The sequence below is a fragment of the Panthera onca genome, chromosome A3 (genome assembly GCF_046562875.1).
Source record: "Panthera onca isolate mPanOnc1 chromosome A3, mPanOnc1 haplotype 2, whole genome shotgun sequence".
Classification (NCBI taxonomy): Eukaryota; Metazoa; Chordata; class Mammalia; order Carnivora; family Felidae; genus Panthera; species Panthera onca.
In genome coordinates this window covers 50,367,917-50,383,022 of record NC_138341.1, presented here as the reverse complement: position 1 = coordinate 50,383,022, position 15,106 = coordinate 50,367,917, and the positions used below count along the sequence as shown (strand labels likewise).

Genomic DNA, 15,106 nt, shown 5'->3' with positions numbered 1-15,106 from the left:
TCCCGTCTTCTACTGGTTTTGGGTTTTATTTGCTGTTCTTTTTTCTAGCTCTTTAAGATGTAGGGTTAGGTTGTATATCTGAGACCTTTCTACCTTCCGTACGAAGGCCTGGATTGCTGGGAACTATTGCCTTTTAAACAGTGTTAAGCCTTCCAATCCATAAAAATGGGATATTTCCCATTTATTTAGATTTTATTTAATTTCTGTCCACAACATTTTATAGTTTTAAGAATACAAGTTTGCTCTTTTTCATTAAGTTTATTCCTGAATATTTTAATTTCGTTTGATGCTATTGCAATAGAATTGTTTTCTTAATTTGTTTTTGTTTATTAATTGTAAATGTGCAACAATAGAATCGATTTTTTGTATTTACTTTTTATCCCGCAGCCATGCTGAACTCATTTAGTAGTTCTAATATAAAACTTTTTTATTGCTCATTTATTTTTGAGAGAGAGATAGCATTCACTAGTGGGAGAGGAGCAGAGAGAGAACAGAAGATCCGAAGTGGGCTCTGCACTGACAACAGCAAGCCCAATGAGAAGCTCAGACTCATAAACCATGAGATCATGACCTAAGCTGAAGTCAGGTGCCCCTAGTAGTTCTAATGTAAAATTTTTTATGTATTCCGTAGGACTTCCTAGATACAAGATCTTGTCATCTGCAAATGTAGTTTTACTACTTCCTTTGCAATCTGCATGTCCTCCCCACACCCCTCCTAATTACTCTGACTAGTACCTCCAGCACTATGTTAAATAGAAGTGGCATAGTAGACATCCTTATGTTCCTGTCTAGGGAGCAGACATCCTGTCTTTAAATATTGAGTATGATTTTAGCTGTGGGTTTTCCATAGATGCTCTTTATCAGATTGAGGAAGTTCCCCTCTATTCCTAGTTTGTTGAGCATTTTTATCAAGAAAAGGGTTGGGTGTTGTCACATGCTTTTTCTGTGTCTTTTGCGATGAAGAAGTGAGTTTTGCTTTTTATTCTTTTGATTTTTGGATGTTGAACCAACCTTGTATTTGTGGAATAAATCTCACTTGGTGAAGGTGTATAATATTTTTTATATATTGCTAGATTTTAGTTTGCTGGTATTTTGTGGAGGCTTTTGTGTCTATATTCATAAGAGATACTGGTCTGTAGTTTTCTTGTGATGTCTTTGTTGGGTTTTATTATCACGGTGACACTAGCCTCATACAATGAATTGGCAAGTGTCCCCTTCTCTTTATTTTTTGGAAGAACTTGTGAAAAATTAGTGTTAAAACTTTAAATGTTTGGTAGAATTCAAAGATGAAGCCGTCTGTGTCTGGACTTTACTTTGTAGGTAATTTTTTTATTATTATGAACTCAAACTCCTCACTTGCTTTTGATCTGTTCAAATTGTCTATTACTTTTTGAGTCATTTTTAGTGGTTTATGACTTTCTAGGAATTTGTCCATTTCATTTAAGTTATTTAATTTGTTGGTATACATAGTTCATAGTATTCCTTTATAATCCTTTTTATTTCTTCAAATAAAATAAATTTATTAGTAATAGATTGGTAGTAAAGTTTTTTTCTTTAATTTTTGATGTGAGTCTTCTCAGTTTTTTTCTTGCTTAAACTAGCTAAAGTTTATCTATTTTGTTGATCTTTTTTGTTGTTATTGATCTTTTGTGAGAACCAACCTTTGGTTTCAATTATTTTTTCCTTTTTTATTTTCTTTTTGATTAGTTTCCACTCTGATCTTTATAATTTCCTCTTTCTGTTTGCGTTAGTTTTAATTTGCTCTTTTTCCAATGCTTATGGTGAAAGTTTAGGGTTTTTTACTTGAGATCTTTCTACTTTCTTGATACAGGTACTTATAAGTATAAATTTTCCTCTTAAGATTTGGCTGTATACCATAAGTTTTTGTCATTTATAAAAATATTTTCCTTTTTTTGGATCCCATTTTATTTTTTGTATGTATGTATGTATGTATGTATTTTTAGATATCAGTTAGTTAACATACAGTGTAGTATTGGTTTCACAAGTAGAACCCAGTGATTCTTTGCTTCCACATAACACCCAGTGCTTATCCCATCACGCGCCCTCCTTAACAGCTATCACCCGTTTAGCTCATCCCCCCATGAACCTCCCCTCCAGCAACCTTCACTTCTCTGTATTTAGGGGTCTCTTATGGTTGGCTCCCTGTTTTTATCTTATCTTTCCTTCCCTTCCCCTATGTTCATCTGTTGAGTTTCTCAAATTTCACGTATGAATGAAATCATATGATGTTTTTCTCTGACTTATTTTTCTTAGCGTGATACATTCTAGTTCCATCCACATTGTTGTAAATGGCAAGATTTCAGTCTTTTTGATCACCAAGTAATGTTCCATTGTATAATATGTCATATCTTCTTTATCCGTTCATCAGCTGATGGACACTGAGCTCTTTCCATAATTTGGCTATTGTTGATAGCACTGCTGTAAGCATTGGAGTGCATGTGCCCCTTTGAATCAGCATTTTTGTATCCTTTGGATAAATACCTAATAGTGCAATTGCTGGGTCATAGGGTAGCTCTATTTTTAATTTTTTAGGAACCTTTCTACTGTTATTCAGAGTGGCTGCACCAGTTTGCATTCCCACCAACAGTGCAAAAATGTCCCCCTTCCTCCACATCCTGGCCAACATTTATTGTTTCCTGAGTTGTTTGTTTTAGCCATTCTGACAGGTGTGAGGTAGTTTCTCAGTGTGATTGAAGCTTCTGCACAGTGAAGGAAACAATCAACAAAACTAAAAGGCAACCACTGGAATGGGAGAAGATAGTTGCAAATGACATATCGTATAAAGGATTATTATCCAGAATCTATAAAGAACTTACCAAACTCAATACCCAAAAAAACAAATAATCCAGTGAAGAAGTAGGCAGAAGACATGAATAGACACTTTTCCAAAGAAGACATCCAGATGACTAACAGACACATGAAAAGATACTCATACTCATCATCAGAGAAATATTAAAAGTATTTTCTGATTTCTCGGGTTTTTTTCCGCATAGGTTATTTAGGAATGTTTTGTTTAATTTCAGCATATTTGAGCTTCCCAAGTCTCATTCTCCTGTTGATTTCAGATTTCATTCTACTGTGGTTGGAGAACATACTTTGTATTATTTCTATCCTTTTAAGTTTACTGAGGTTTGTTATGTGGCTTAGCATGTGGTCTGTCCTGGCAAACATTCCATATGCACTTTAGAGGAATGTACATTTTGCTCTTGTTAGGTAGAATGTTCTATAGATAAGTATTAGGTCTAGTTGGTTTATAGTGTTGTTCAAGTCTTCTGTTTCCTTGTTACTCTTCTGTCTAGTTGTTTTATCCATTTTTTAAAATGCCGTATTGAGGTCTCCAACTTTTTTTCTTTCATTGTCTCTTTCTCCTTTTTGTTAGTTTTTGCTTCCTGTATTTTGCTGCTCTGTTATCATAGTAGATACGTGTTTATAATTCTTTTTTTTTTTGATACGTGTTTATAATTCTTATGTTTTCCTCACACATGACCTTATTTCATTATGAAATATCCCTCTTTATCTGTAGGAACATTTTTTTATTTTAGAATCTGTTTTTTATGATATTCATATAGCCACTTCAGCTTTCTCATCATTGCTGTTTACATGATACATGTTTTTCCATCCTTATGTTTTCAATCTATTTATATCTTTATATGTAAAATATGTGTCTTGGGGTGCCTTGGTTGCTCAGTCAGTTAAGCGTCCGACTTCAGCTTAGGTCATGATCTCTCGGTTTGTGGGTTCAAGCCCCGTGTCAGGCTCTGTGCTAACAGCTTGGAGCCTGGAGCCTGCTTCGGGTTCTGTGTCTCCCTCTCTCTCTCTGCCTCTCCCCCACTCACACTGTGTCTCTCAAAACTGAATAAACATTAAAAAAAATTTTTTTTAATAAAATATGTGTCTTGTAGACAGCTTATAATTGGATCATGTTTAAAAAAAATAACAGTTTCTACCTTTTTATTGAATTGCTTAATCCATATTTGTTATTGATATAGTTGGATTTATATCTTCCATTTTGCTTTTTGTTTTCTATATATCTATACCTGGAAAGGTGGTGGATTAGCTATCCTGAAAAACTCCCTTGAAGAAAATAACTAAAATGCTAGATAAAAATATCAAAACTATCTTCTAAAACTTAACAGAGTTGACATAACATTTAAGCATCTTCAGGTCCCAAAAAATAAAGTGAAGGCAGGAACCCACCCTAGGCATAATTAAGCACTAACACAGATTGTCACCCTAAGGGTTTCACTGAAGTCTATAGATCTGGGATTTATTTTTAAGGTCTACGTGAAGTTGTGAACAAAATATAGAACTTAGGGCACACCCATAGTGAAAAAGTCCTGCTTAAAGCTGGGTTTCCAGTAGGCTGCAATCTAGTAAAAGAATAATAAGAAATAAACACATCCATCCAGAAGAGTAAAGCAAGGAAACTTGCCTGTCTTAACCTCAGTAGCAGGTCTGGGGAAAGAAGGCAGTAACAAATTCATCCTCAGAATTTGTAACTACAGAGCAGCTCTCACATAGGTTTATAGTTGTGAAGTTTGCACTGGTACATTTTATCAGTGCAGTAAACTACATGTGTATCTGAAAATTCTGCAGCCCAGAATTTTATTTAAAATGGCCCTAGTAGGGGCGCCTGGGTGGCGCAGTCGGTTAAGCGTCCGACTTCAGCCAGGTCACGATCTCGCGGTCCGTGAGTTCAAGCCCCGCGTCAGGCTCTGGGCTGATGGCTCGGAGCCTGGAGCCTGTTTCCGATTCTGTGTCTCCCTCTCTCTCTGCCCCTCCCCCGTTCATGCTCTGTCTCTCTCTGTCCCAAAAATAAATAAAAAATGTTGAAAAAAAAAAATTAAAAAAAAAATAAAATAAAATAAAATGGCCCTAGTAAAAGGGGCACCTGGGTGGCTCAGTCGGTTAAGTGTCCAACTTCAGCTCAGGTCATGATCCACAGTTCATGGGTTTGAGCCCTGTGTTAGGCTCTGTGCTAACAGCTCAGAGCCTGGAGCCTGTTTCAGATTCTGTGTCTCCCTCTCTCTCTGCCCCTCCCCAGCTCACACTCTGTCTCTTTCTCTCAAAAATAAATAAACACTTAAAAAAAATTTTTTTAATGGCCCAAGTAGTGCCAACTCATGCCAACTCATGCCAGGCTGAAGCAAATGCACATCTCTTTAAAGGAATTTCAACCCAGACCTCAGAATATGCCCCCAAATGCCAAACTCATAGACACCATGAGTGAAAAAGTATAACAAATAGAAGTAACAAGCAAAAATGAGACCCACAAAGACAATTTTTCAGGGCTTTCTGGAAAAATGGCTGATTCTACGATTGGAACAGGAAATACAGAAGATGAGCCTGGAGCATCTTGTAGTGCTAGAAAGTAAGGAGAAAACCTTAAAGTGATGGAGAGTATGTCAAAGGGACACAAGAACCAAGTAAAAGAGCTCCTAGTGGCCAAAGTTCCAGCAATTTGAGCAATATAGTAGTATTGAATTATAACCAAAGAATAAACATTCATGGATCCATAATGATATAAATAAATGATTGAATAAATAAATGGGAGCAAATAGACAGTTTTGTGCAGAATCCCAAATGTCTGAGTATGTATGGAGTATGTAGACACTTTACCCTTAAGGAGGTAGAACATAATTCCCTAGTCTTTAAGAATGGATTGCACATAATAACTTCCTTCCAAAGAGTTTAATATGGGAAGAAAAAAGAGAGTAAGTTTACAGTGAAGAACCCTGACGAAAACACTACCTCAACCAGGTGGTCAAAGTCCACACCAACAGTGATAAGTCATGCTGACGGTATGTACCCTTAATATGTAATGAGAATGGCACTTTAAAGTCTTCCTCCCCCAAACCTGTAACACAGTCTATTCATGAGAAAAACAAATGAACAACATTCTGCAAAATATTTGATTGGTACTTCTCGAAACTGTCAAGGCCAGGGGTCTTGGGTGGCTTGGTCGGTTAAGTGTCTGACTTTGGCTCAGGTCATGATCTTGCAGTTCGTGAGTTCAAGCCCCATGTCGGGCTCTGTGCTGACAACTGGGAGCCTGGGGCCTGCTTCAGATTCTGTGTCTCCCTCTCTCTCTGCGCCTCCCCTACTTGCACTCACTCTCCCCCTCTCTCTCAGAAATAAACATTAATTTTTTTTTTTTTTAACGTAGGTGTCATAAAGGACAAAAGCTGAGGAACTATTCTAGATCAAAGGAGACTAATGAGGCATGGCAGCTAAATGCAGTCATGATTCTAGATTGGACTGTAGCCCCAGGGGAAAAATTACTATAAAGGACAATTTTGGGAAAATTGCTGAAATTTGAACATAATCTTCACATTAGTATCATATCAATGTTAAATTAAATGTATTTGGTAATTATACCATGGTACGTAAGAGAATGCCTTTCCTTTTAGGGTATATACACTATAGTATCCCAGGATGAAAGGACATGATATTTATAACTTATTCTCTGATGGTTCAGATAAAATGTAAGTAATATGCATATGCTTGCAGGTTGTGATAGAGAGAGAAGCCAGTGTAGCAAAATGTTAACAATTGGTGAATCCTACCAGAAATGTATGGAAGTTTATTCTATTTTGCTGCCTTTTGGTAGGATTGGAATTTTCTTTTCTACAAAATAATATAAATAATAATATATTATTTATAATATTAATAATATATAAATATAAATGATATAAATACATTACAAAATATATTTGTAAATATAAATTTTACAAAATAATAATAAAATTTTCTCTTTACCAGAAAGAGTCTGAAAAAGATGATGGAGATGGTGTAGGATTTAGCTATACAAGGTATTAAAATAAACTATACAGCAGTAACCATTAAAAGGATGCTATTGTGGGGGGCGCGTGGGTGGCTAAGTCAGTTAAGCATCTGACTTCTGCTCAGGTCATGATCTTGCGGTTCGTGAGTTCAAGCCCCACGTTGGGCTCTGTGCTGACAGCTCGGAGCCTGGATCCTGCTTCAGATTCTGTGTCCCCTTCTCTCTCTGCCCCACCCCTGCCTGTGCTCTCTCTCTGTGTCCTTCAGAAATGAATAAACATTAAAAAAAAAATTAAAAAAAAAAAGGATGCTATTGGGTCAAGAGACTGAGAGTGGGTACCTCAATGGAAATAAATACAGTGAGAATCTACTGTTTTAAAAGTGCCATTTCACATCAGTTTGGAATAGATGGATTATTCAACACATTATACCAAGATGCTTAGCTAGCGTTTGGGGACGTGTGGGGGTAGATTTCTCCTTACCCCTGTTGCCAAGATTCGTATATTTCAGAGATGTAAGTAATAAAAGAGAGCATGAGATCATAAAAGTTCTGGATGAAGGTGTGGATTATTATTTCTTATAAAGTAAGGTGACAAAATCTAAAAGTCCTAAAAGCAAATATTTGATAAATTTGTCTACATATTTTAAATTTCTGCATGGTAGAAAAATACTATATGCAAAGTCAATTTATAAATGCAAAGTAGGAAAACAATTTTAAACAGATAAACTTGAGAAAAGGGGGCTAATTTTCTTAATATGCAAAGAGCTTTTTTATAAATCAAAGACAGTCTAATAGAAAAACAAAGAACATGAGCAGGAATTTTATGGTGAAAGAAATACACATGGCCATGAAAGATATGAAACAATACTTAGCCTTTTTCATAATTAAAGAAATATAGTAAACCACAGATTTTTTTTAATATTCATTTTGAGAGAGAGAAATTGGGGGGAGGGACAGAGAGAGAGGAAGAGACAGAATCCCAAATAGGCTCCACCCTGTCAGCGCAGAGCCCTATGTGGGGCTCAATCCCACTAAACATGAGATCATGACCTGAACCGAAATCAAGAGTCAGACTCTTAGCCAGTTGAGCCACCCAGGCACCCCTAAAACACAAATTTTTTAAGCCCTTTAGAATAGCACAGATGAAAAGATTTGATGCTGATTATAAAAATATTGTTGGAACTTAGGATCCCAAGCCTGCTTGGGATTCTCTCTCTCCCTCTCTCTGCCCCTCCCCTACTTACATGCGCTCTCTCTGTCTCTCTCTCAAAATAAATAAATAAACTTTAAAAAAAAAAGTATTGTTGGGATATGGGGAAATGTACATACATCTTCATAATACTATTGTTAGAAGTGCAAATTTATTGCAACATTTTTAAAGAATAGAGCAATTTGACAATGTCTAACCATTGTGACTTTATTAACATTTGTTAAGTAGAGCTCTGGGATGTCCAATGGCTCAACAAAAGAGTACAAGGGAAATTGATATAGAGAACTTTATTACTCACAGGTCCTGGAGGAGGTACACAGCATGCTTTGAGGGGACACACGGGGCAAGAGAATGGCAAAACCTGGGGTACATGCCTTTATTAGGGTCTATAGGTGGATTGGTTCCCAAGATAAGGGTGAACTGGTGAATTCAAAACCAGAAAGGGCAGTATTTTGGTAAGCTTGGCAAGGGTCTTCTGTAAGCGGTGCACAAAGGGTAAGGCCCTAGGAGGTGGGGGAGACTGTGTATCACAAGGACTTTTGGGAAGGTCATATAAGGAACTTAAATACTTAAGATTCTGCGTGCTGTTCTCTAGGGCATGCATTCGAAGGAGGGGCTAGTGTTAGTTCAAGGCCCCTGCAGTCCGCTTGCCTACACAAAATGGATGCTGAAGCAGCAATATTTTGGACCCCTTTATCTAAACTCTCAACATGGACTAAAATTGAAATAAATGTTTCTTTTATCCAGCATTTCCACTTGCAGGAGTTATAAAGTTGTATCAAACATAAAATCTCACACGCACACACACACACATGCACAGATATCCACTGGAGCGTTCTTCAGGAGAGTAAACATTTGGAAACAACCTAAACATGTAGTTAAATTATATATCAAATCAGTAAATATAAAATGTTTACATATGCATACAATATTTTTTTCATTGAACAAATATTTTTGCAGCACTTGGCAGCATTTTATCTAAATGGGTATATAAAACCTGGTTAATAGTTTTTATTAGAAAGTGGCTTAGGGGTTGAGGGATGGCAGGGAGACTTTTTCACCTTAAATTCTCTACATTATTTGAATATTTTACAATGAGCATATTTAACTTTAATTTTTAAAAAATAGTAAATCATAGTTTAATATACTTTGATATATTTGGGGAGAATTTTACAAATGCTGTGTGTAAAACTAATGTATTATCAGAATAGACATCCATCTCAACCGATTTGACCTTTACTCAATGAAGTACCATGAGATAGGGTTGTGTAGTCTCATTGCTCATAGAGCTCTTTATACTCAACGGATTCAGCTTGCTCATTTTCTACTCTTTACCATGTATTTTACTTCAGCCCCAAGTCAGTGGGACTGCGTTGTTTGAAAATACTGATATTGGAAAACAAATACATTTTCCAGTAATGTTATCTATTTCCTCATTCTTTTGCTTTTGCTTTTGCTTTTGCTTTTGCTTTATTTTTTAATGTACTGTCGTTAGCCCTTTGACATTTTGCTGCTTTTATCCTGTTGCTATGGTATCCTTCCTGAAGTATAGCCATAATCTTGTTATTCCTCTGCTCAAATGGTATACTGGTGCTTAATTTCCATTAAGAATAAATTTTAAAGTCCTTAGCCTAGTGTTCTAGGCTTCACATAATTTGTCCTCAAATTCCTACCTCCTTTCCTTTTCCTTTCCTTTCCTTTCCTTTCCTTTCCTTTCCTTTCCTTTCCTTTCCTTTTCCTTCCTTCCTTCCTTCCTTCCTTCCTTCCTTCCTTCCCATAATTTTATCATGGAAAGAACACTGAACATGAGATCTACCCTCTTAACAAAATTTTAAGTGTACGGTATATTGTTGACTATAGGTGCAATGTTATACAGCAGGTCTCTAGAACTTACTCATCTTGCTTTGACTGAAACTCTATGCCCATTGATTAGTAACTCCCCATTTCCTACCCTTCCCCCCAATCCCTTGGCAGCCACTATTCCATTCTTTGATTCTGTGAATTGGACTATTTTAGATCTCTCATAAAAGTGAAATCCATCTTATTTCACTTAACATAATGTCCTCAAGGTTCATCCATTATGTCACATATAGCAGAATTTCCCTCTTTTTATGGATATGCCATATTTTCTTTATTCTTCGATATGTTGGTGGATATTTAGTTTGCTTCTACATTTTGACTGTTGTGAATAGTGCTGCAGTGAACTTAGGAGTGCTAATATTCCTTTGAGATCTTCATTTCAATTCTTTTGGATAAATACCCATAACTGGGATTGCTGAACCGTATGGCAGTTCTAATTTGAATTTTTTTAGGAACCTTCGTACTGTTTTCCACAGCAGCTACAACATTTTGCATTCTCACCAACATTTGTTTTTTGGGTTTTTTGATAATAGCCATCTTGACAGATGTAGATGATAATTCATTGTGGTTTTGATTTGCATTTCCTTGATAAGATTAGTGAGTGATGTTGAGCCTTTTTTCATCTACCTATTGTCCATTTATATATCTTGAGGAAATGGCTGTTCAAGTTATTTGCCTAGGTTTTCAATTGGGTTATTATTTTACTATTGAGTTGTATGAATTCTTTATATATTTTGGAGATTAACCTCTTACCAGACATATAGTATACACTTCTTTTCTCTTATTTCATACATTGCCCTTTCTCTTTGTCAGTTGTTTCCTTTGCTGTGTAGAAACTTTTTTTAAAAAAATTTTTTTTAATGATGGGTATTTTTCTTTTTTTGTTTTTTAAGTTTATTTATTTTGAGAAAGATAGAGAGTAGGGGAGGGGCAAAGAGAGGGTGAGAGAGAGAATCCCAAGCAGACTCCACACTGTCAGCACCGTAGCCCGATGCGGGGCTCAAACTCATGAACCGCAAGATCATGACCTGAGTCAAAATTGGACGCTTAACCAGCTGAGCCACCCAGGCGTCCCTAAGTGTGAATACTATTTCTAAAGGGAATACAAATATTTTGAAAATCCTTCAAAATCTTTTTCTTTCTCCCTTTCAGAGTCCAGATGTCATTCAGAATTTGAAAATACTACCCATTCTGTCTTCAGGTCAGCCAAGTTTTACTTTCATCATCCAGTCCACCTACCAACTGATCAAGATGTTTGCCATGAATCCTTGGGGAGGAGTGTTTTCATGAGGCATTCTTGGAAAGATTTCTTTCAGCGTCATCCAGACAAACAAAGAGAACATACTTGTCTTCCTTCCCCTGATGAAAATGTGGAAAAGACCAAGGCAGATTATACCAGAATAGAGAGCCTCAGTATCAATGTAAACTTGGAAAACAAAGAAGTGATGCATTCCGCTAAAAGTCAGGCTAGAGATTATCCAAAAAGTGACAAACAAATTAGTGATCCAAAAAGGGATCGTAAGGTCACCCCAGAGCTAACAACTCAGCACACTGTGAGTTTGAATGAACTCTGGAACAAGTATCAGGAGCGACAGAAACAAAAGAAACCTCCCGAGTTTAGTGACAGAAAAGAACTATCCTTGGTGGAGCGACTTGATCGTTTGGCTAAACTTCTTCAGAATCCCATCACATATTCTCTCTGGACCTCTGAAAGCACACAGGATGATAGCAGAGGGGAACGGGATATTAAGCAACAGCAGAAAATCAAGCTTCAGAAAAAGAAGCGGTATAAGAGCCTGGAGAAATGCCATAAAAACACAGGAGAGCTTAAAAAAAGCAAGGCGCTTTCTACTCATCAAGCTGGGAAGTCCAAGCAGATTAAAATTGAACAGATTAAATTTGATAAGTATATCCTGAGAAAACAGCCAGGTTTTCATTATATAAACACCACTTCCTCAGATTCTAGACCATCTGACGAAAGTGAGCTGCTCACAGACACTGCCACCAACATCCTTTCCACAACCAATTCTCCTGTGGAATCTGATATCTTGACCCAAACAGATAAAGAGGTGACTTTGCAGGAGAGAAGCAGCTCTATTTCCACCATTGACACTGCCCGACTGATCCAAGCTTTTGGCCATGAAAGAGTTTGTCTGTCACCCAGGCGAATTAAATTATACAGCAGCATTACCGACCACCAGAGGAGATACCTTGAGAGGCGGAGCAAGAAGAATAAGAAAGCTTTGAATACAGGTCATCCCCAAATGACTTCTGAGCACACCAGAAGGAAACACATCCAGGTACATGGCTACAAATTCCGTCTGGCAATGTGACTGCCTTTTTCATGGACTTTTTAGTTAAGCTTTGCACACAGGTGAAAAAAAGCCAATTGCCCTTTCCTCACTATAACATTTCTTACCAACTTTCGGAAAAGAGTGAGAAAGTGTAGTACAGTGCTATTGTGAGTTGTCATTCTTTTCTTCAACACTCAGTTACGACGAAGGGCTTTGCTGCTAAATGCTTCAGAATCTGCAAAGTGTACCCCTGGCACAGGGGAGCTTCCAGTTTAGGATGACCTCCATTCTGAACATTAGTGCCTGGCCGTTTCTGTTTGTTTGGGGTTTTTTTGCTTATTCATTCCTCCCTGTCTTTCAAGAAGTTTTGAGATGTTCTTAAACACATACACAGATATACACAGACACAAATATCCAGACACATACTTATGTAAGTAATACAATAATGATATTCTTGAGTAAATGAAGAATTAGAATGATAGAAAATTAAATTAAAGCCAGGAAGGGATGAGCTACAACATGATTTTTAAAGAAAAATAAATGAAGAATTGTGAGTGTTGGGAAGACAAGTTGAAGCCAGAAGGGAGATAAATAAATACACCTTGTGGATATGGTTGCTAGAAGTGAGCCACAAATTTTGCTCTATGTTTTCTAGCACGTGGTGTTGCTACAACTTTGTGATCAATTACATAAGTCTATAATATAAAAACTAGGTTTTCAAAAGCATTATAAATATTTCTGATACTGAGACCTAAGAGAAATTTCTCTCATCTATTCTCATAAAGAAGGCACCAGAGTGTATGTAAGAGTCCTCAACAGCATCCTTACAAGGAATTCAGTAACAACACCCATAAGATTAATATGACCTTACGTTAGGGAGTTTCAGTAAAGGCAGACTTCAAGGGGGCAGCAAATGCAGACTAATACTTTAACCCAAGAATAAAATTTAGGGTGGCTAGAGGAGTGTTCTCCAAAGAGGGATGCTTACAGAATGGGGCACTGGAGTACAGACAAAAAAAAAAAAAAAGATATTTATTTTTCTCAGCCTTTTAAAATTTATATTTGTGTATATGTTTTATAATATATGAATAGAGCCATAATTTATAACATAAATAAATATCTACTTTGGTAATTTGTGCTCAAAAATATTTTATCAGTAGGACTGCATGATCAAAAAAACTTAGAGACCACTAGTCTAGAGGCAAGGAGACACAAGACATTGAGACAATTCATAAATATTATTTCTCATAATTGAGTTTTTGGTAGGTATTAAATGATAGTGATTACATGTATAAATAGAACAATATGACTTTTTAAAGTAGGAGAAGAATTGGGAATGATAACAGATTAAGGCTTTTTGTTCCATGGAGGAGATAGGGAAAAAAGATCTCAGTAGAGGGTGTGTGTGTGTGTGTGTGTGTGTGTGTGTGTGTGTGTGTGGTAAAATCCATACACTTTACACACATAAAGTTTATAGTTTTAACCATCTTAAAGTGTACAGTCTAATGGCACTGCGTATATTCACAGTGTTTTACATATCACCACTATCCAGTTTGTGTGCTTTTTCATCACTCCAGTAGAAACTTCCTAACCATTAAGCAGTCGCTCTCTATTCCCCCTCCCACCAGCCCCTGACAACCATGAAGCTACTTCCTGCCTCTGTTGCCTGTTCTGTGTATTTCATATAAATGGAATCATACGGATGTGACCAAGTCAGACATCTGTCACTTTAACATATTTTTGAGGTTCATCCATGCCCTAGCATGTATCAGTACTTTATTGCTTTATATGGGTGAATAATATTCCATTGTATGTATATACTATATTTTATTTATTCATCTGTTTGTGGACATTTAGGTTTCCATCTTTTGGCTACTGTAAAAGGAGCAGATATGAACATCTGTACACAAGTTTTTATTTGAACACTTGTGTACAGTTCTTTTGGGTATATACTTAGGAGTGGAAGTTCTAGGTCATATGATAATTCTGTTTTTAGCTTATTGAGTAACCACCAAACTGTTTTCCACAATGGATATACCATTTATATTCCCACCAGCAATGTCTGAGCACCCCATTCTCTCCACATTGACCAGCACTTTTTATTTACCTTGTTTTATGGTTTGTTTGTCTGTTTGGGTTTTTCTTGCCATGCTAGTAGGTGTGAAGGGTATCTCATACTCATTGTCATTTTGATTGTGGTTTTGATTTGCTTTCCCCTTTCCTAATGACAGTAAGCATCTTTTCCTGTGCTTGTTAGCCGTGTGTGTGTGTGTGTGTGTGTGTGTGTGTGTGTGTGTGTGTGTGTGTATACATATATAGATCTTCTTTGGAGAAATGTCTATTCAGGTTTTTGCCCACTTGTAATTAAGTTGTTTGTTATTTTGAATTGCAAGAGTTCTTTATTTATTCTGGATTGTAGATTCTTATTGGGTGTGTAATTTGTAAATATTTGCTCCCCCCCCCGACCCGGGTTGTCTTTTCACTCGCTTATTACCATCCTTTGATGCACAATAGTTTACTTTTGATGAAGTCTATTTTTTTCTTTTGTTGCTTATGTTGTTGGTATCCTATCTAAGAAACCACTGCCAAATCCAGTCTTGTCCCTATATTCTTTTAAGAATTTTATACTATTAATTCTTTCATTTACCTATTTGATATATATTGGGTCAATATTTGTATGTAATATAAAGTAAGGGTGAAACATCATTCTTTTCCACGTGGATACCCAGTTGTCCTAGTACCAGTCTTTGAAGAGACTATTCTTTCCCCATTGAATGGTCTTGACACTTTTGTCAAAAATCAACTGACAGTAGATGTGAAGGTTTATTTCTGGGCCTTCAATTGCATTCCTTAGATCTACATGCCTAGTCATACTCCATTACTGCAGTATTTTTGATTACTGTAGCTTTGTAGTGAGTTTTAAAATTGAGAAGCATG

At 36.5% G+C, this 15,106-nt stretch overlaps 1 protein-coding gene across 5 annotated transcripts in view; it reads left to right on the top strand.

The window, feature by feature from the left end:
• Positions 1 to 15,106, top strand: part of ALMS1 (ALMS1 centrosome and basal body associated protein) — a 229,555-nt gene that overhangs the window by 175,282 nt on the left and 39,167 nt on the right. For 4 of the 5 annotated variants that reach the window (XM_060657597.3, XM_060657618.3, XM_060657607.3 and 1 more), the window contains one exon: positions 11,028 to 12,175. In XM_060657597.3, the coding sequence (XP_060513580.2) occupies positions 11,028 to 12,175 (1,148 nt within the window). Of the gene's footprint in view, positions 1 to 6,783; positions 6,834 to 11,027; positions 12,176 to 15,106 lie in introns of those variants that run through there. The other variant, XM_060657635.3, reaches the window with a different exon arrangement.